This window comes from Propithecus coquereli, unplaced genomic scaffold (assembly GCF_000956105.1).
Source record: "Propithecus coquereli isolate 6110/MARCELLA unplaced genomic scaffold, Pcoq_1.0 Scaffold224, whole genome shotgun sequence".
Classification (NCBI taxonomy): Eukaryota; Metazoa; Chordata; class Mammalia; order Primates; family Indriidae; genus Propithecus; species Propithecus coquereli.
Window position 1 is genome coordinate 4,740,020 of NW_012147634.1, and position 22,011 is coordinate 4,762,030.

At 37.2% G+C, this 22,011-nt stretch overlaps 1 protein-coding gene across 1 annotated transcript in view; it reads right to left on the reverse strand.

Annotated features, from left to right (window-relative positions):
• Nucleotides 1-2,106: 2,106 nt before the first annotated feature.
• RAB8B (RAB8B, member RAS oncogene family) overlaps nt 2,107-22,011 on the reverse strand; it is an 82,196-nt gene continuing 62,291 nt past the window's right edge. Inside the window, exons 2-8 of the mRNA XM_012645032.1 lie at nt 20,658-20,718; nt 15,898-15,958; nt 9,985-10,062; nt 8,923-9,012; nt 7,710-7,775; nt 5,497-5,547; nt 2,107-4,666 (exon numbers count right to left, since the gene is read on the reverse strand). Coding sequence (XP_012500486.1) covers nt 4,574-4,666; nt 5,497-5,547; nt 7,710-7,775; nt 8,923-9,012; nt 9,985-10,062; nt 15,898-15,958; nt 20,658-20,718 — 500 coding nt within the window. The 3' untranslated portion in view covers nt 2,107-4,573. The remainder of the gene's footprint in view (nt 4,667-5,496; nt 5,548-7,709; nt 7,776-8,922; nt 9,013-9,984; nt 10,063-15,897; nt 15,959-20,657; nt 20,719-22,011) is intronic.

Consider the following 22,011-nt stretch of genomic DNA (forward strand, 5'->3'; position numbering starts at 1 on the left):
TAAGAAGGGAAGGATGATCAATTTAAGGCTACAGGTTCTACAACAGAATAACATCAACGTCTTCTGAACTAAGTATCAACAGGGCATCTGGCCATTTTTCTAAGTCTTTAAACAACTCTGGGTCAGATATAAAGTTTGCTAAAATAGCTCAAGTCTATCATGGTTTGAATCATACACCTATCAAATTTACAAAAACATTTTAAAAATGCACAATCCATTTCAGAGAGTCATGAGTATTTTCATTACGTAGTTTTTATTTTAGACGAACATTATTGTAAATAAAAAAAGTTCACCTGGAATAAAATCCTTTTTTTAAAAAAAAAACACAGCATCAGTATCAGTACACAGTTAATGAACTGGCTTAAACAAGATTAAACACATGACAGGTCCACTTTATCTGCAGGAGCTTTTCACATTAAGCCATTGGAGTAAAAATAAAATATGTTTAAACATACACAGTAGGATAATTCCATGGAAAAACTAGATATTCTCCATTAGGGACATGATTTTTGTCAAATAGTTTATAGTATTTTGCATTAAAGGAACTGCAGTGTCAGCTGCAAACAAACAAACTAAAACCCATCTGTAAGGCCATAGGAATGAACTATGATTCACATTTTTAAAAAAGGTAAGAAAATGAAATAAGATGGTCTCTTAGTTCTTGGCAACAAGAAATGCAATTGCATATGGCACATGCATTTCAAGAAATTAAGTAAAATCTGAAAATATCCCTAAAATAATTGTTTGCTAATTTTCATTTCTGTACATTTCATTTAGATGTTTTCATAGTGAACATGACATTAATTTTATTAGTCTAAAAGAAAGATTGATTCTACTCTAAAATTGTGCTAAAATTTGAAATTTTATTTCTGTACATTTCATTTAGACGTTTTCATAGTGAACATGACATTAATTTTATTAGTCTAAAAGAAAGATTGATTCTACTCTAAAATTGTGCTAAAATTTGAAATTTTATTAGCATAGCCTGTCCTTCCAGGTCCCTCTATACATCAAGGGATTTCATTTTTAGACATTCCTTTCTGCCCACCCCTGCCCCTCCACCCTTTGGATGTAACAAAAATGAAAAAGGAATGTCTTTTCTGTTTAAAAAATAAATTCTAAAAACCCTGATTACAGAAATGAGTGCTTAAAATTTGAGATAAGTAAATCAAACATACTGAAATTCAGTTTTCAAATTTTAAGCTTAGAAGCTCTTCTTTAAAGATTAAGAACTAAATTTGTACAGGAATTTAAGTCATGAATTTGAAAAGAATGTCTGCTTACATGTATCACTTACTTATCACACGAAAAACTTTATAAGCCTTAATACACTCTCAGCATTCAGAACCTGTAAAATGGAGTTATGATCTCTTACTTAGAAACTTCTGCAAAAATGTATCTATATTGCACAGCTAAATTTATTAATGGAGACAAAGAGATAATACTTTTTTTACTCTACTGGATATGACATATATGTTCTACTCTAAACTAAGGTATCTCCTATCTTTTTCAAAGATGCCTTCAGTTCAAAACAAAACATATAATCTAAATTTTGTTGGGTGCTTAAAGGCTGGCTCACCGTTTTTCTACCAGGTATTAGAATACTATTGTAGTTAGCTAAATGAGGTATAATTAAAAAACAGTCCTTCAAAGTAAAGAGTATAGTCTTCTGAAAATTTATAACAAAGACTGCACAAAATGTTTATGTAAGTAGTAAGAAACCCTGCAGCACCTCCTAACTGATGCACAGGTGGATTATTTTATCATAATCTGTCTGAAGTAAAATATAGTTAAAATAAGTTCCCAGTGAAACATATTATAATCAACTGACTTACATGCTACTTAGTTACAGCACATTTTCACTGAAACCCTCAGCATCTACTTGAAAAGGTCTAATCCGATCATTGTCAAAAACTTAGCACATTGATAATAAAGTGCAGCCACTGAACCACTAATACTGCTGCAAAAATCTTCATGTACCTTATCCATAAGACCACAAAAATGTTCACAAAAAACTAGATTTCTTCAGTTTCAGCAGGGAACAGACAATTATCTGTCACTAAATTCATCTACAAATAGAAAAAATAATGCACTATATGTACATTATTAAGCAAAGTGGAATATTTATTGGGTCATTTTACCATGCAGAAAGTGGATTTCCTATGGTCTTAGCTCAATTTATATACAATTTAGCAAAGCTAAATGTAAGAAAATAGCAAGGACAATTTATTTTTATACAACAGAGCATATACTCCCAATTTGCTGCTACTTCAAAGAGCACTTTCAGACTCATCTAAATTTTTTGCAGGCTCTTTCAAAGGGAAGTTCATGGAGACCAGTTGTTAACCCATATAAGACAAAAGAAGAGAGGAAACTGAACAAAAGCAAAGCATTCTGTTAAAAAAAAATGTAAAAAGCTAACCACAGAATATGTCAGTTTTGGTTTGCAGACAACCCCTGAGATATAAACCAAAGTGTTAAGACACCAAATAGTCAGAGGTAAATTACTAAGAGAATTACATTCATACATGGTGTCATAGCACTTGCCTTTTAGAAAGTACTTTGTTACCATCCAGAAAGCTTAACTGCTTGGAATTTTTTCAGAAAATTAGTGAAAATGAGATGTTTCTACGAAATTATTTTTTCTTTTTGAGAATGTATTTAACTTGAAGACAGCAGATTACAATCAAGTTTCAATCACGGAACTACTGATTATACTGGGACAGCAATGGCTGACTTTTAAGCCTATAGGTAACTATAAAAATTATTAAGGAGGCTAAAATTTGTCAACAGTAAGTTTGATGTATCCATCAAAAATAGCTCTGGTATATTTGCAGCTGCTAAACTGTTCCTAAGTTTTCAAACAAGTAGTAAAGGTTGACTGGTCCAAGCATTCTAAGGACATATCTTAATGTGAAGCAGAATTCTCTGTGGTAGGTAACAAGCAATCCATTTAGACATCCATCTCCAGTTCTTAACTATCAAGCATGACAGTAGCCTTTGTGAAGCAAGTTAGGCATTAACAGGAAGAATAATTAACAGAATTCATTTCCCTAATCACCTCTGTATTACTGCCTTCTGTGTTATGGCACTGAAGGCTAGAATAACAGCAATGACATAGTGATCTGAATTTGGCACATAAGTTAACACTAAATACCTTTTTTTCTTATGTGATGGTTTCATCTACAAAAGGTATACCAGTACCAATGTTTGATGAGAAAGGCAACTAAGCATTCGGTGGGCTTTGGCCCAAATGACTAGACTAAGTTCTATAACAATGAATCTAAACTGATGGAACTTGGTTCTACTTACTCAACAACAGGTGTTATAAAACTGAAACCTTGATCATATTTTCTCTAATGAAAAGGTGAGACTTTTCCTAGAGGCTGCACTAGGTCTAATTACTTTCATTAAAAAAATACTCATTCAAATAAAAACAGAACCAAAAATCATTATTTTCACCAGTACCAAGAGCTATCTCTATTAAATTTATATCGACAAGTTAATTTCCCTATCAGTAAGCTTTCTGCAAGCTAAAATCTAAATCTAACTTTTGTTAACTTTTGCAGACAGGGATTATGGTAAGAATTGGGTATTGCAACTAAACCAGAAAGCTAAGGGGTGAACCTTAGAAAAAATACATTACATACCATTATGTGACAGAACCCCAGTTATATGGTGAAATAAAGTCCTAAATGGTACATCTTTCTGCCTATGTAAAATTTCAGCTGAAGAAGTTCACAAATAGAAATACAACAACACTCGAATATGTTATTAGTTTTAGATAAGTGAATAATTACAATAAGTCAAACGAGAGAAAGAATAGCAAATACAAACCCCAGGAAAAGTGAGATTATGGTGATTTCCAAATACAGCTTCTATAGATTAGGCAGAGGTAATCAATTTATAATGTGATTCATTCAGCCACCCAGACTCTCTCACAAAAAGGTCAGGATGAGGCAAAACTCTTAACAATCTGAAGAAATAAAGACATTGTGGCCTCTGATGAATAGATGGGCATTTTCATAAAATTTTAAAATGAATTTAATGATTCTTATTTAAGAAAACCACAAATCAAAGCATTTAAATAAATGCTTCCAATGCAGTAACATTTGGCCATATGAACCAAACCAAATATCTTTTAATTTTAGTTTATTAATCTCTGCTCTAAATGTTCTGCTGTCTTTTAAACATCCCCAAATGTACAAATTTGTCTAGAATTTCATGACACAAAAGTGTGCAAATATATGTCTAAAGATTGTGCTGTAATAGGGAAGGCTAACACTGATGTGCAAAGTGAAAAAGAAAGATAGCAGCTTCTGCAAAAGGCAATAAAACAAAGAAAAAACAAGTTAGGTCCTGCAAGTGTCTCCACTTTGTTTGCTTCCATGTTTGAAAAAAGGAGCCTGTTCCATGAGGCTGGAATCCACGTGGCATTCTGTGTTGAGAGGTCTATGTTGGGTGGTGCTCTCAGCAGCAGCCGGCGGTGTGATTCTGAGGCTGGGTGACCTGTGCTTTCAGAGAAGCAGGAAAGGGCCCTCTAGGTGTGCTGCAGTCTCTCAGAAAGAGTTCATCAAAGTAATGAACAACGGAAGAAACTGGTCTTCTTTGATCGGTTTTCTGTTATTTTCACTGGTCCACCTGCTCCTGCTGAATTGCTGTCGTTCTAAAAAAATAGAAGATAAAGTTACCAAGGAAATAAAAGTTTCATGGTTTGATCCCAATTGTCTAAAAAACAAAAATAGCAAACCAAACCATGTGAAATGCGTATTCTAGTGAAATGTGCATCTTGCTATTTTATTAGAAAAGGAACTAGTTAAGCACCACTGTTGTCTTTTTCTTTGGAAATGGTGGATTAAAAAGAGAAAAATGTCCTTAGGATAGCACTTTTTATGTTAATAATGTATTAGATAGGAAGCTCTTATTTCTAGTTCAAAGAAATTATAACCAATGAAGTGTAAAGTTTTGAAGGTAATGACGGAAACAATGTCAAGATACTGGTATAGATAATCCTGTTAGAGGTAAGAAGAGTTGGTAATATAAGGTATACAGTTATATTCAGGACTCAGGTTAAAACAAACTTCCAAGGTTGTCCTAACGATTCATCACTTGAGATAGTTCCAAATTTAAGCAAACTTTAGCAGCTTCAGTACCATAATTATACAGATATAAATATCTATATCTATCTATCTATATATCTGAACCAGATAATTTTATGGCAAAAATCTAATTTGTGCCATTATTATTTTCATTATTCTGATCAACATTCAATTAAAGACCACTTAAAGAGACAGATGAAACAACTGAAACAGCTATAGTTCAGAAATAAGAATCCTAAACGAACAGAAATAAGAATCAGCATTCAACCAAATGAATATCTGAGTCAGGAAAAAAATGATTTTAATGCGAATATATTTTAATCAAGCCTGTCCTTTGCATCAAACACAAAATAAAAAAAAGAACATAATGGAAATAAAAATTATAAGTGATACAAACCATTTTTCTGTTGAGTTTTGTCATTATATCTCGTGCAAGTGTAAAAAATGCCTACAGGTAAAACAAAAATTTTCATTATTATATAGTCACAATATATTTTAAAATAGAAATACAGAATTTTCATTATTTCATCATAAATATATTACTTTAAAGTTTTAAATTGAGAGAATAACAATTGTAATCATAATATGCACATGAATGTTACATGCTTTTTCAATTACATCAGTTATAACTTTTTTCCGAAGTTATCAAACTGTCATTCATTCATCAACTATTTCCTTCCTTCATGTAACATCTGACACAAGTTCTTAATCTGACACATGTTGAGTTATGAGCTGCTTCCTCAGTACACCAAGAACAGGGCAGAGGCTCTGTTTAAGCCACCCACATCCCCAGAGCAGGGCACAGTGTCTGGTCTAGGAGATGCTGAATGTCTGTTTAATGAGTGAATGAATGATTATGTATTATCCTGTAGCTCTAAAATTTGTCTTCACAAAAATAACTACTTTTTATTTCTGATCTCCTCTTTCAAATTGCTGTCACTCTTACACTTGAGTATGTATAATCTTCCATGTCTTCACACTCCAATATCCCAACAACTGTTCCTTGAGCTCAGGAAATTCCCCTTCATGGGAATCAGTCCAATGGAAGCAGGACAAATCTGATTAATCTCAGTGATACTTTATCCATAGTGTCTTTTGACTCAAACCAAATATTTTTTAAACCCATTTAATTTTGTTTCTACAAAGCCAAGAACCGTTAAAGCTTCTTCAGTTGTCTCCCTGTTAAACCCACTGTTCTGTCAGCGTCATTGTTTCCAGCTACTCTTGATCCCCCAAAACTGTTTAGGAAAGGGATTATTTCCAGTCCAATCAAATAGAAACAATATGATAACTACTATTATTACTCATTGTCAGCATCTCACTGTCACACTGGCCACCTATGAGTCTAAGTTTCTAAATAAGCCCATCTCAGTTTTCATGAGGCTAACCACACTAATTTAAAGCTCTGGAAAAATTGCTAACATTTGTATAATGCCTGGCTAGAGTAAGCAGCTCAGCAACTCCCAGCTTTATACTTCCCTAACTCAATGCTCTCTCTAAGCCACAGCCATGATCAGGGTGCAGGTACTAACGGAGACTTAGCCTGCTCCGTTAAGTCCAGGTTCGTTCTCTGGAAGCAATCCTATGGGGGCCACCTCAGTGAGCAAGCTTTTCTCCTGCCTCCACCATTCGAGCTGACTTACGAAGCTCCCCTCTTTCTGATGGAGTGAATTCCTTTTGTGGCAAGCACAGAGAAGTGTTTATCTGCTTAAGTAAGTTCGTGTAAATAATCAGTGGAGACTTCCTGTTTCCTAACACCCATTAGCCAACCTGAAAGAATGACTATTAGTTATCTAAAACAAAAAGTTCTGATCCATGTCCATTGGCTAATAAAGTCATTTAAATCTCAATTTTTAGACATTATGTTATGATGAACAGTGAGTAGCCTAAGAAATTAAATGTTTATGAGACTGCCAGTATTTTAAGAGAATATTACATGTATTATTTTTATGGTCAGTTTAAAATATGTTGTTTTAAAAAGAAAATATCATCAGCAATTCATTCTTGTGAAGAAAACCTATTCTTAGAAGATTTTAGATGATTTGGTTTTCCTTAACAGCTTACTTAATGAAAATGTATTAAAGCTACTCTCTGATAAACACACTTTCTTATTTCTACTAAATGCCACTATAGTTCAATGTATTGTGTTTTATCTACTTCAGATGTGTATACTAAGGGAATCTGTTCAATAACAGTTCAATTCCTTCTGGAGAGAATACAGACACGAAAGTCATTTAACTCTTCTGCTACAGGCTACGACAGGATGACTTGAATGATGACAGATGAGCAGAGAACACTGCCTGGTCTGCTAGTCAGGATTTCTAGCTTCCCAAACAAAGAGCAAAACTGAACTTAAATTGAACTTCTTAATCTCCTGTTCAGCGAATCTTAATTGAGCAATCTAATATAATCCATGTGGAAGCTGGATGCTAGAAATTCAACAATCAGAGTCCACAAAAAAGTCAGAAGCACAAAGTGCACAAAGTGGAGATGGGTCAACAAAAAGCACTCACTAGATCAGAAAACACCAAGGCTTTGAGAGGTGCTTGAACACAGGCACCTGTGCACTGGTGCCACTGTATAACAAGTCACCCCATGTTTCCTTCTTACCTCCTCTACATTTGTACTGGATTTTGCACTTGTCTCCAAGAATTTAATTCCATAGTCAATTGCTAGCTGAAAGGCAAACAGAAACATTTAAATTCAGTGAAAGTTGCTTAAACATTTATATTTTTTAGATTTTTCAGAGGTAGTATTTATTTTAGAATTCCCGTGGTTCTCAAATTTCTTTGCTTTCTTCTATTGTTTTTGGAATTTACTAATTCAACTTACTTATAAGAAAAATGGCACAACTTCCATTTAAAACACAATTTAAGTACTTCTCTTTTTTTCTATTATACTTTAAGTTCTCTAATACTTACAAGAAAAACAATGACATAAATTCCCACCCCTACAGTTAACTTGGGATTAATTCACTCCTTTTATCTGCTCCAAAAGTACAATTCTCCAACAGTTACTCTACTACTTTTAATTGCTTTTAATAAATTGGTCCATAATAGAACAAAAGCTTAAATACTGAAGAATTCCTTGCTTTGATTTCTACTGAGAAAAATTGTGAACTCTTCCATATTTCCATCTACCCCCAGAAGAGTTCCTAGTTCATTTACAACATTAAATTAAGTTTGCAGTCAGACTGAAAAACAAAACACATTCTGCATATATCATTCAACAAAAAAGGCTAAAGCAAAATTCCAAGACTTAAAAAGTGAAGTCCATTTAGAAAATTCCACAGAAGTAATAAGGTACACAACATAAATCTTTTGCATTACTGGACACAAAAGAGAGAAATACCTCTAAATGACACCCATAGCTTATCCATAATGACCTAAATCTAATAGGTAGTAAAATGTTCTTAGGGAAAAAAATGAGTTAGAAAATGATTACTGTTGAAACTTCACCTATCCTATAACCTTTTCAAAGAAAATGAATTACTTTAACTTTAAAACTGAGCATTTTCACACAAATCTGAAAGAAACAGCCTGAAGTCTAAGCTGCAGGAATCCTAGAAAGGACCAATTCGTATCTCCCAGAAAACATTAGCAAATTCTTTAGGAATGAGTCATGACCACACAGTATATAGAGTTGGATCTCGAATACTAATTCCCACCATTCAAGTATAGATTACCTCTCTTTGTTATTGATATCCAATTTTAAAGGATTTAAGCAGAAATATGTTTAAAACTTAGATTGATAATTAAATACTAAGAAAATAAATATTTAATGTGCACGAATTCCAACCTTTATCCATTCAATTCAAATTTACCTTCTCCCCTCTTTCTTTTGACACTTGTCTTTTGTCATTCATATCACATTTGTTACCCAGGATCATTCTCTCGACATCTGAAGAGGCGTGCTGCAGGGAGAGAATAATATGCTATCAAAACAGCCTGAGAAAAATCGGTCATTCAACAGACAAATCCTAACCTGTCAGAAACACATCCGTGAATTTAATAATTAGGCAAATAATCTTTCATTCCACACAGGGCCTGATCCAGAGAAAGTTTAAAGATGGGAGGAGGGGCAAAGTCACAGCATGAGAGCCTGGCAGAGCTGTGCAAACCTTCTTCCCCAGAGGGCCCACAGTCATTCTGTCATTTTCTGCACATGAACAAATAGAAATAAAACTTACAGTTATCTAACAACAAAATTTCCAAATATTTGTTTGGGTCAAAGAAGGAAAAAAACTTGCTACTGAGTGACCCAATGGAGAAAGTATTCTGGATTCTGAACTACTTAAAAAATAAATTCATGTGCGTTAATATAAATGTGTACAAAATTATTCCAGAGTCAGATTTTTGTCTGAAATGTCAAAGACATAAAAAAAAAAAGTAATACCAATTATCCTGGAATTAAAACAAATTTCAGATATCTAAGGTGGAGAAAATGTCAGAAGGGCAAAAAGTTGCCAGACTAAAAATATATTTTTGCTAGTCAAACAGCATGGTGCAATAGCCAGAATCTGCGAATCACATGTTTTCATCCTGGCTCTCTTTTTTAAACGCTGTACGAGCACAGGCAAGTCACTTCTTTCTGGCTTTAGTTCCCTCGTGTGTGAAATGGGGACTTGGATGAGATTATCTCCCAGATCTGGCCTAAGTTTAAAATTCTGTGACATTGCTCCTCCTCCCCCCACCATGCCACCCCCGCACCCACCAGTAGTCAGGCCGGCAGCAAGAGACCAGGCCTTTATGGAGCTCCTAGGAGCGAGGGCACCGCCTGCCCATGCCTGCTTCTCACAGCGCCGCTGCCCCTCGGAGAGACAGGAGCCCTTCACAGGCCCCAGCAGCTCTCTGCCCCAGTATCAGCCTTTCCTTTCCGTGCATACCTCTTCGATGTTTCTTATCCAGTTTTTAATATTGTCAAAGGATTTTTCATTTGTGATGTCATAGACCAGCATAATTCCCTATAAGAGGGAAAAAAAGATCTTTAGTTAGTACCGTATATATTTAAAGTTGTATATAATGTCAGTGTACTCTTACCCTCTAGAGACCTACTGTTTGTCCTCTTTTGTCTTCAAAAAGGGGTTCATAATAAATTTGAAGAGTACAGAGAAACAAAAATCAATAGATAAATTCTTCCATTGTCTCACCACGTAAATAAATAAAAACTCAGTTAACATTTTCACTGTTAAACCTTTAATGAATTAGTGATTGTTGTAAAAGTGATACACCCTTTCTACCTGACCTAACATGATAACGATCAGCACCAACTGGAGCTGAATGAGTGTTTAAGTTAAAACAGAGATAACATTGAGAGTAAGCGGTAATCACTTCCATTGTACACTTGTTTATTTCAAGTAGAAACTGTCTTGCTTCTTGCTCGTCTACTAAGATTGAGACCACACCACTTTAAAATTATTTTTTGTATAAGCTGATCAAAATGTCACTCTTCAAATAAGATCACAGACACTTAAAATATAATGCATTTGTCATAATGGTTTAATGAAAGGCACTGTTGTCATATTTTTAAAGACTCCATGTCTGGGATTTCTCAAAGATTTACCGTCCAAATGTTTCAACTAATACCTGTATGCTAACTATTCCAGAGTCTATATCCCCAGACCACACTTCTGTACTAACTCACCTGTCCATCCATTCAACAAATATTTAGTGAGTACCTACTGTGTGCTTGATACTATACTAGTGCTACCAGCAGTGAACAAGCTAGACAAGGTCCCTTCCTCTTGTGGATGGCTAGCAGAGAAAATAGACAATGAACTAATAACAATACAATTAATTACAATTTTGACAATTGCTATGAAGCAGCACAGGGAGTTCTGAGCACATATCCTAGGGATGTAATCTAATCTGGTTGAGAGGCTGAAGTGGTCAGGGAAGACTTCCCTGAGAAAATGACATTAAAGCCAAGGCCTGAGGACTGAGTAGACAAACTAGTCAAAGGGGTGGGGGCTGCAGTGAAGAGGGGAAGCCCGTGGTACCTGGCAAATAGCGGAAACATTATAAATATCTTGCTGACATTGAAGATCCAGAGCCCACTGGACTCAGTGGAAGAAAGTCAGCAGGACAAGGGTGCACAGATCTAATGGGAGAAGGGCACAAGATGAGGCCAAATAGGTAGGCAGAGGCCAGATGTGCCTTGGAGACAACTGTCCGGACACCAGCTGCTAGATATCCCCTGTAGTCACCGCAGACTCAACTAAGGAAAACGTGAGATTGTCTTCTCTCCTCTGAATCTTCTACTCTTCCTTGTATTATCATTTTGGTGAATGGCAATATAACCCAGCCAGACAGCCCAAGCAAACACGTGGGAGTTATCTTCCCCTCTGAAGACACTCACTCACTAAGTCCTGTAGCCCCAAACACCTCAGTATCTCCAGAATCTGGCCCTTCCCCCAACACACACAGGGTCTTATTCAGATATTTGTCGATTATTCTTTACCTGGATTACTGTCATAACCTTTAATCGGTTTCCCTGCATTCATTCCTAACTTCTTCTTTATTTTTTTGAGCAGATGAGTGCTGTGAAATGATTTACTTTTTATTTATTTTTTTTTTTCAAATAAGTATAACATCTTTTTTGGGGAGAGGGGTTATCCATAACCTTGGGCGTTTATCTTTTCTTTGTGTTAGGAACATTCCAATTCCACTCTTTTAGTTATTTTAAAGTATACCCTAACTTATTGTTGATTATAGTCACTTTGTTGTGCTATCAAATATTGTCTTAACCTCTTCTAACCCACTTTCCATAGAGGCACCAATGCTATAACTTCATTGCTCAAAATCCTTTAGTATCTCTCCATCGCACTCAAAATTAAATTAAAAGTTCCTTAGTATGGCAGGCAAAGTCCTTCAAGGTGTGTCTTCCAATTTTGTAACTAAATGTAAAATATAAATGTAAATAAATATAAAACATATAAAAGACAGACAAAAGAATTCAGGAAATAAAATACAGAAGGTATCTCTTAGCGTGGTGGGATTTTGGGTGATTTCCTGGGATTTTCAAAACTGTTTATATTATCTGTATCCTTTCTGCAACCAGAAAAAAATACATTATTGTTTAAATAACAAATAATACTCTCCTCTATCCTCCCTCCTCCTTGCCTCAAATGCAAATGCTTTACTTTGGGTGCACATTCTAAAGGAGACTTTATAATTGTCTCATTACAAATAATTTTATTTTTAAAAAATCAAAATGGAGAACTATACAACCTAAAAATGGTTAAATTGGCAAATTATATGTTATGTATATTTTACCACGATAAAAAAATCAAAGTGAATTCTGAATAATTCTTGATTCAAAGTATTTGGCTGCCTATATTATTGAAAGTGACCAAATAACTTCCAAAGCGCTGCCATCCTTTGGGTTGTATGAACAACCTTGATCGTGTACATGCCATGCCATCACGAAATCTCACTTCAGTTGGTTAGCACAGAAAGCGTGAACACAGTGTGGTGTTAAGAGCACAGGTCTAGCTTAGGCTCCAATGTGTATTAACTGAAAGACCCTGGGGACATTATTTTATTCCTCTTAATTTTCATTCCCTCCTTTGTAAACTGAGGACAATACCTCTTCTATGCTGGATCATTTCAAGGATCTACTGAGACATTATTTTTAAACTACTTCACCTAGAACACAGGGCATAACTTAGGTTCAATAAATCATAGCTATTATTAATTTATATCTTTTTTTGGTTTCAGTAGTAGAAATCATTTTACTATTGCTTATGTTCGTAAGCTAACTGATAGTATGAATCAGTTGGAAGTACAATTTCAAGTATACCAGTTCAAACTTTATGTATCTGCTATTTAGCAATAAAAAAGAACAAAATTCTGTCATATGTGGCAATGTGGATGAGCTCGGAGGACATTATGTTAAGTGAAATAAGCCTGGCACAGAAAGATAAATACCACATGTTCTCACTCATGTAGAAGCTAAAAAAGCAGATCTCATAGAAGTAGAGGGTAGAATGGTGGTTACTGGAGGCTGCAAAGGGAAGCGGTGAGATGGGGCTAGCCAGAGGCTGGTTAATGGATACAAAAGTACAGCCAGATAGGAGTAAGTTCTAGTGTTCTTTAGTACTCTAGGATGACTGTAGTTAGCAACAATTTATCGTATATTTTCAAAGAGCTAGAAGAAAGAATTTTGAATGTTCTTAACACAAAGAAATGATAAATGTTTGAGGTGATGGGTATGCTAATACTCTGAATGGATCATTACACACTGTATACACATATCAAAATATCACATTGTACCTCATAAATATGTACAATTATTATGTATCAATTAAAATAACAGTAATAATAAAAAAAGAGAATTTTAGAAAACATTTATGCATCTAGTGTGTACCCACAATAAGAATAGCTTCCTAAGAATTCAGAAGATGGTGCTGGTCTATGAGAAATGTTGAAAATGTAATGATAAGGTCCTTTTTTTCCCCAAAGCCTGATTGTTCATTAGGATTACTGCTATGCCTGTGAATGTTGCTGAAGTGTCTGAAATAGACCAAAGAATTCTGCCACGGTGGAGACGCCAGTACAGTGCTTGTCGACACGGTGCATACCTGAACCAACCAAAGTAAAACTGTCATAACACCACTTGCTGAAAAGGGTACACCCCAATGAGAACAGGATGGCCCCACATCCCACTGGAATAGATGACCTGAGAGATCCAGGACTCAAGCAGAGCAGGATTTCCTGAAGATTTATCTAAGACTATGTCTAGGTCTGAAATTTTCCACTGATATACCCTTCAGCAAGTACTTACTGAGCATCTACTATGTGTCAGACACTGGCAGTGTATATAGCAGAACAGAAGAGACAAAAGTCCCTAGCTTCAAAATGGAAAACAAAACTAACTAGAATAGCAACAATTTCTAATTATCTGAAGTAATATGAGGAAAGACTAGCAGTAGATAAATGAAAACACAGACAATCCTCAAATCTAAATTAAATAACACATTCCAATGTCCTCTTTCTTCATACCATGTACTGGAACTAGGTATCTACGTGAAACTGAAACATTTAATCCCCCATTCTAAGTGTTCCTGCACACCCTCTAGTGAAAATGAGCACGCAAATGGTGCCAACACATCACTCCCAGAATATTAAAAAACTGGTCAATAGAAAGGCTTGTGTGTTTAAGATGCCTCTACTCAGAATTACCTGTAAACTATTCCAAATCATCCCCGTTTTAATGTTCTTTTTATCCCTAAAATTCTTCCTGGGTAAACAAACAAATGTCTTCCTGGCACATACAACAAGTCCCTTTCCTTTGATTCCAATCTAAGCAAATACAGAGCGGCTGGCAACTGTCTTTATTAAAATGATGATCTTTCACAATCTTAAAAGTATTGTAGGGTGGAGTGTGGTGAACCTATACAAATAACATAGTTAGTGGTATACCTTTAAAAAGGAATCCCTAATCTTTTTGTGGGGATGAGTTATATCTTTCTGGAGGCAAGGGACAGCTATCACCCCTTCAGCTCTGTCACCCTAGCACCACCTCCAGGGGTACGAGTCTTTTAAGCAACGAGTTGGGTATGATGGCAGCTGGTACCCTACAATATACCAGGTTAGGCTTCATAATCTCAATTGTTCAACCTTCAAAGACTCTCTGAGCATACTGGGTTTCATCATAATTCAACGCTCCAACCTGTACTTGGCTTAGGCCTAAAGGCCAGAGGTACAGCCCTGGTGTGGGCCTGGTGTTTCAGGCATGGTTCAGCACAGCTCTGCTTCCAAGCTGCCTTACTCACCACTGTACTCCCAGCACCACACAGGACCTGCCCAGAGCCAATAAGCAATATAAATGCATTGAATAGATGAAGCCTCTTAGGATGGAAAATAACCAAGTAATGAAGTTACGATAACCAGGATAAGGCCAGGAGGTAGCAAACAAGGACTTGATAGTCAAGATTCACTAGGTTCTTGCCCGGGCGCGGTGGCTCACGCCTGTAATCCTAGCACTCTGGGAGGCCGAGGCGGGCGGATTGTTTGAGCTCAGGAGTTCGAAACCAGCCTGAGCAAGAGCGAGACCCCGTCTCTACTAAAAAATAGAAAGAAATTAATCAGACAACTAAAAATATATAGAAAAAATTAGCCGGGCATGGTGGTACGTGCCTGTAGTCCCAGCTACTCGGGAGGCTGAGGCAGGAGGATTGCTTGAGCCCAGGAGTTTGAGGTTGCTGTGAGCTAGGCTGACGCCACGGCACTCACTCTAGCCCAGGCAAAAGGTGAGACTCTGACCAAAAAAAAAAAAAAAAGATTCACTAGGTTCTTAGGTTCTAAGCCTCAAAGTGTCACAGACCATTCGGCTACTTTCTAGCCAGCTGGCAGAATTCTGGTCAAGGAGACTCCAGAGAGATGAGCATAAGCAGTGGATGTTGCAGAAACGGTGGGAGATAACGGATGCCGATGGCAGGGCTGAGTGATGAGAGTGCAAGAAACGACTACGTAGTCACAGGGCTTGTGGTTGGCTAAGACTGCCATAAGGTATTAATAAAGGAAAAATCCTAAGAATATACAATCGCCTAAATGTACACAGGAGTTCTAGAACATTTAAAAGCTAATTACCTGATTATTATTATGAAGACCAATAGCAAAGTATACAGTTATTAAACACAAAACATAACCAAAAACCCTGTAAATGTTTAGTTTTCACATCGAAAATGTATTTTCCCCATTGTGCTAGACTCCAACTTGAATCCTATAATCTTGGCAAATAAATATGCATGTTTTACTTCCACCCGAAGAGTTACATAACCCTCAAACACACTCACCATGGCTCCTCTATAGTATGCTGTTGTGATCGTTCGGAATCTTTCTTGACCTGCTGTGTCCCTAAAATTTGAAACAAAGGAGAGTGGTTTTAATAGTCATCACCAGCATCACCGAGGAGAGACCCTCAGCTAGAGGAGATATAATTCTGGTCTGCTCACAGTGCAGGGGTTGCGAGGAAAGCAGAATGAGACACAAAGGGAGCCCACTGCACATCTGAGAGCTGGAGGCGGTGGTGGCCACGGGAGCCTGTCAGGAGCTCACAATGACTTGGGTGAAAAACTTGGATCTTAACGATAAAAGCAGCAAGGGTAAAATACATGAGCCCTGCTAGGAACTGGTGTGTTGTATTAGTCAACCACATGTGGGAGGGAAGAGAGAATAGTTCTAAATTCTTGGACTCCCAGAGGTAGTTATAATCCTTTTTATGAGTCCTTAGTGATTACGGCATTTTGCTTTCTTGACTGAACGTCTGATTTCTGTAAAAAGCAAGCAGTTGAGCTGGACTTACTACTGTGTACATTCTGCTCAGCAGAGCACAAGAAAATTGATATCCTCAAGAACTTTTTCAGTTATGGAGCCCATGATTTCATGGGAACCTGGAGTTCAACACATAATTCTTGACCATGTTTCCAAAGACTTTTAAATATGAACAACACCTCAAAATTACATAAACTTTCATATATTGCTTTTTAGCTGATGCCATAACATTAAAATATATTCTAAAAAATACAAAAGTTTCCAATTACATTTATAGAAACAATCCTATAAAGGAAGTCAAATTTCCCTTGATATTTGGGAGAATCAATATTCTTAACTTTGCCATGCATAGCCAGAATTAATTCACTGTCTGCACTACTAAGACAAACTAAATTGTACAATTTAATTGCAGGAGAGAAAGAGGCATTTATGGAAAAATATTAGAAATCTAGTATATACTAAACCCTAAAAAAAGATGAAGGCCCAAGGGAAATACAATAAGTTAAAAAAATAAATACCTTATCATTTATGTATACCTTACAAAACACTTTCACACTGCACTCACATGATGCCCACCGCAGCTCAGTGTGTGTGTGTATGTGTGTTGGGGGAGAGGGTATTACCATTATCCTCGTTCTGCAAACAGGGAAACAGGCTCAGAGGCGCTGTGTTCCCAGCACTGCCACTAAACAGCTCATACTCTTGAAGGAGACAAGCATCCTAGGTCTCAGCTGGCCAGTGCATGGCCAGGCCTCACACAAAGCCATCTTATTCTGTCATTGTCTTACTGATCAGGATCAGACATATGGGGCCACTTGTTTGGTGCACAGCAAACGAATCATGGGGAAAATGGAAACCAAGCATCTGTGAGCAGACTAACCATATTTTCTTGACTCAAACACACTGCTAATCTAGAACCAGCTTTGCAGTGAGGATGAAGGAGAAATCCTACCACACTAAATGTGGGTTGTGAGGACTGAATGGAGACAATTTTGCTGCTAAGAGTAATGATGAATAGGCAGGGCCATGATGTTTTGGCTACTCTATATTAAGTTCTAATGAGCTATGATCACCCACAGGTTCCTAGAAACACTCCTTATGGCTATGATCAGGACTGTTAGCACAGAGTCAAAAATTCTCTTTGCTTCCTTCTTATTAATAAAATGTTTTTTAATAGTCTTTAAAATATTTGGCTTCTTCCTAAATGCCAACAGATGAAAAGGACAGCCTGTGGTAACCTTCACAATGTTCTCCAATGAAGTACACTGGGAACCCTTTGAAGCTGACCACCATGTTCCAGGAGATTTGGGTAGTTGTCCCAGCTTTATCACAAACCCAGACATATACCCTCAGATGGACTTAAGCACTCTAAGGCCTAGTGTCCTCCTAGGAAGGGCTGGGGGATTTCAACATAATATTCTCATTCTATCCCAATCCTGAGATTCAAAGAAGAGAAAGAGCCTAAGGAAAAAGCTGATATTATATTACTTTACTACTTAGCCTTGCCTCCTTCTTAGTTTATGCTGCTCCAAATTCTAAGCTTTGTTTACTGCTGTCATCTTTACATATTAGATCAGCAAACATCACCAAAAACCTTCCTCAAGGTTCCAGATCTACATGGCTCCAAGCAAGCCAATGTACTGAAAGAAATTAAGCCACTTCTAGGAAGTTAAAAAAATCTAAGAGCTGCTGAGTTCAAGTCAAAAATATTCAACCTCGCAATTTTGGAAGAACCATATTTATCCATTGTAGTTTAACAAACTCTTTAGGAATTTACCAGCCAGAGCTGGGTGATCATAAGGAGATCTTTGCCTTGCATATTTCAAAATGAAAGTTGGGAGACATGCTACAGACTGATAGTTTGTGTTCCTTCAAAATTCCTATCTTGAAGCCTAATCCTCAATGTGATGGTATTTGGACAAGGAGCTTTTGGGAGCTAATTAGGTCATGAGGGCTCTCATGAATGGGATTAGTGCCTTTATAAGAGACACCAGAGAGGTGATCTCTCTCTGGGTCACATGAGGACACATATGAGACAGCTATCTACAAGCCAGGAAGGAAACCCTCGCTAGACATTGGATCTGCTGGCATCTTGATCTTGACTTCCTAGCTTCCAGAACTATGAGAAATAAATGTTTATTGTTTAAGACACCCAGTCTATGGTATTTTTGTTACAGTAGCTGTGATAGTGTAATATAATAAGAAATACATATTTGGTCTCTGCCTCTGGTTCTTGGCACAGAGCTCCTAAAATCCTTGGAATCTCCAAAGTGATAAGTTTCTTTTTGTATGCTAATAAGATATCTGGTGGCTGAGGCTCCTGATTAGTATCAGGATGGGATGCTGGTTGCCAGGAGAACCAACCAAATGATTAGAGGGTTGGAACTTCAGTCTGACCACCTAACCTCTGGGTAAGGGAGAGGGGCTGAAGGTTGAGTTGATTACCAATGGCTAACAATATAATCTATCATGCCAACACAATAAAGCTTCTATAAAAACTCCAAAGGGGTTAGGCAAAGTGGCTCAGGTCTGTAATCCTAGCACTCTGGGAGGCCGAGGCAGGATTGCTAGAGGCCAAGAGTTCCAGACCAGCCTGAGCAAGAGCAAGACACCATCTCTACTAAAAATAGAAAAATTAGTGGAAATTAGTGGGGCATGGTGGTGCACGCCTGTAGTCCCAGCTACTCCAGGCTGAGGCAGGAAGATCATCTCAAAAAAAAAAAGCAAAGCAAAGCAAAGCAAAACAAAACAAAACCCAAAAGGACTAGGTTCAGAAAGCTTCCAGATAGCATGGAGGTGCTGGAGGTGCTTGGAGTGTGGGGTGCCCCCTCCCATGTGGAAGAGAGCATGGAAGTTTTGCACCCCTTCCCACATGCCTTGCCCTGTGCATCTCTTTCATCTGACTGTTCATCTGTATCTTTTATAATATCCTTTATAATAAATAGGTAAACATAAGTGAAGTGTTTCCCAGAGATGCTCTAGCAAATTAATGAAACCCAAGAAGAGGGTCGTGGGAACCCTGATTTATAGCCAGTTGGTCAGAAGTATAGGTTACAACCTACTACAGGTTGACCATCCCCAATCCAAAAATCTGAAATCCAAAATCTACAACTTTTTGAGCACCAACATGACACACAAGTGGAAAATTCCACAACTGAGTGTGATGGGTTGCAGTCAAAATGCAGGCACATCACACACAGTTCATGAAAAATATTAAAAATATCTTACTAAAAATATTTTATAAAATTACCTTCGGCTATTTGTATTGGGTGTATATGACACATAAATGAATTTCATGTTAAGACCTGGGTCTCATCCCCAAGATATCTCATCCTGTATACGCGAATATTCCAAAATCTGTAAAAGTCCAAAACTCCAAACACTTCTGTTCCCCAGTATTTCGGATAAGGGATACTCAACCTGTACTTGAGATTGGCATCTGAAGTAGACATAGTCTTGTGGGCCCCAGCCCTCAACCTGTGGGATCTGATGCTATCTCCAGGTAGGCACTGTCAGAATTGAGTTAAATCACAGGACACCCAGTTGGTGTGTGCTGGAGAATTGTTTGGTGGGGGTGGGGGTGGGGGGGAAGCCCCAACATCTGTCAGAAGTGTTGTGCTGACTGTGTAAGAGAAAAACGGTGTTTTTTTTTTAATATCTTACAGAGCAGCCCAAACTAAGACATGACTTTTTTCTCCCTTATTTCCCAATCCAATAGTTTTCACTTTTCCATTCAACAAGAAGAAATATGCAAATAAACTATAAAATATCAGAGCTGGAGGGAAACTCCAATGTTATCAATCCAACCAATTTACAAATGAAGACCCTGAGTAGACCCTGAGAAGGGAAGTAACTGGCCAAAGCCTTCAATTTAGAGGCACCATGGCGAGAACCTACATCTGAACTTCCTGCTCTGGGATCCTACTGCTTGACCACTTTGCCTTATCTGATTTCAAAGCTGAAACAACTGCGATGAAGAACTAATTTGCGCTCTTTAGAATTTAGTTTCCTCTCTCCCAAAAGTAGAGTTTTGGAAGAATGAATTGTCATCTCTCTTCTGGCTCCAAGAGTTAGTACCATCCCTCACCTTCCCACTCTTGGTGGAGATACCTTTGAAGGATGCTCAATACTTACCCATTTCCCCTTGGCTCTGACAAAGAAAAGACATTTTAGCTATCATAAGATGTCTCTAACTTATCACAATACACATTTTAATTCCCACTTTCGACTCCCAATTAAAGTAGAAACTCTGTGTGCGTGTGTGTTTTTTTTTTTCACTTACCATATCTGAAGCTTAATTTTCTTTCCATCCAGTTCTATTGTTCTGATTTTAAAATCAATTCCTGCCAGAAAAACAAGAAAGATATGCTAAATTTCTTCAAATGTAATTTCTTCAAATATAATCCAAGTCTTATTAGGAAGAGGACAAAGATTTCTATTGAAAAAAAGCTCTCCAACGCACTGGAAAATGTGAACACAGAGAGGGTGTGAATGGTATGTTTCCTCTGAATACAAGCTGAAGAAAGGAATGCTAATTACTCAGCAAAGAATTCCCACACATGTTAAATGCAACGTATTATATGCCTCATTATTCTGACACAAATGGATCACATCCTGCAAAGTTACATAATTTAGATAGATTGAGAACATGCCACATTTTCTACTTTCTGAAATATTAATACATACAAACAATGCTTCCCACCCCTCACCCCCCATCCTTCCCTGGGACCTCTTTAAAATATCTTCCTCCATCTCCCTCCATTTGTTTCTTCAGAATTTGCGACTGACTGAGGAAAAAGAAAAGAAAGAAAGGAAAGAAAGAAAGAAAGAAACCCAACCCCCAAACCCTGCCTATTTGATGGCAGGGGAGGGAAAGCTGGCATATCTACTTTATACGGTTAGCAAGTATTTTATACACATTTTAATAAATGTTCCCCACATATAATTGGCTAGACCTGAAATAGCCACAATGAATTTTAGCCCTGGCAGCACTTAGGAACTACCCAGTATTACGATTTGAATGTCTCTTCCAAAACTCATATTGAAATTGAACTGTCATTGTGACAGTATTATTACTTGATACTCGAAGGTGGGACCTTTAAGAGGTGATTGGGTCCTGAGGGCAGAGCCCCATGAATGAATTGTCCTCACGGCAGAAGTGGGTTAGTTATCCCTCATGCTTTCTCTCTTGCATGTGCTCGCTTGTCCTTTAGCTCTTCTGCCATGGCACAATGCAGCTAGAATCACCAGATGCCAGCGCCATGTCCTTGAGTCCGAGGACTTCCCAACCTCCAGAACCATTTGCTAAATAAATTTCTGTTCATTATCAATTACCTAGTCTCAGGTATTCAGAAGAAAATGGACTAAGACACCCGGGGAACTTTAAAAAAATACTCATCCCAAAATTCCGAGATTCTGATTTAGCTGGTCAAGGGTGGGACCTGGGCACCAGTAATTTTAAGTTTCCCAGGTGATTCTAACCTGAAGTGAAGTTAAGAAGTACTTAACAGGGCCTGACAGGTAGCATGTGAAAGTCGTTTGGGGCTCTGGTACTTTACAAGTCCAAGCTCTCCCTTACCTACTTCCCCCTACTATGGTAGCTCAAAACTTATTATTTATCCATTTCAACCACAAAG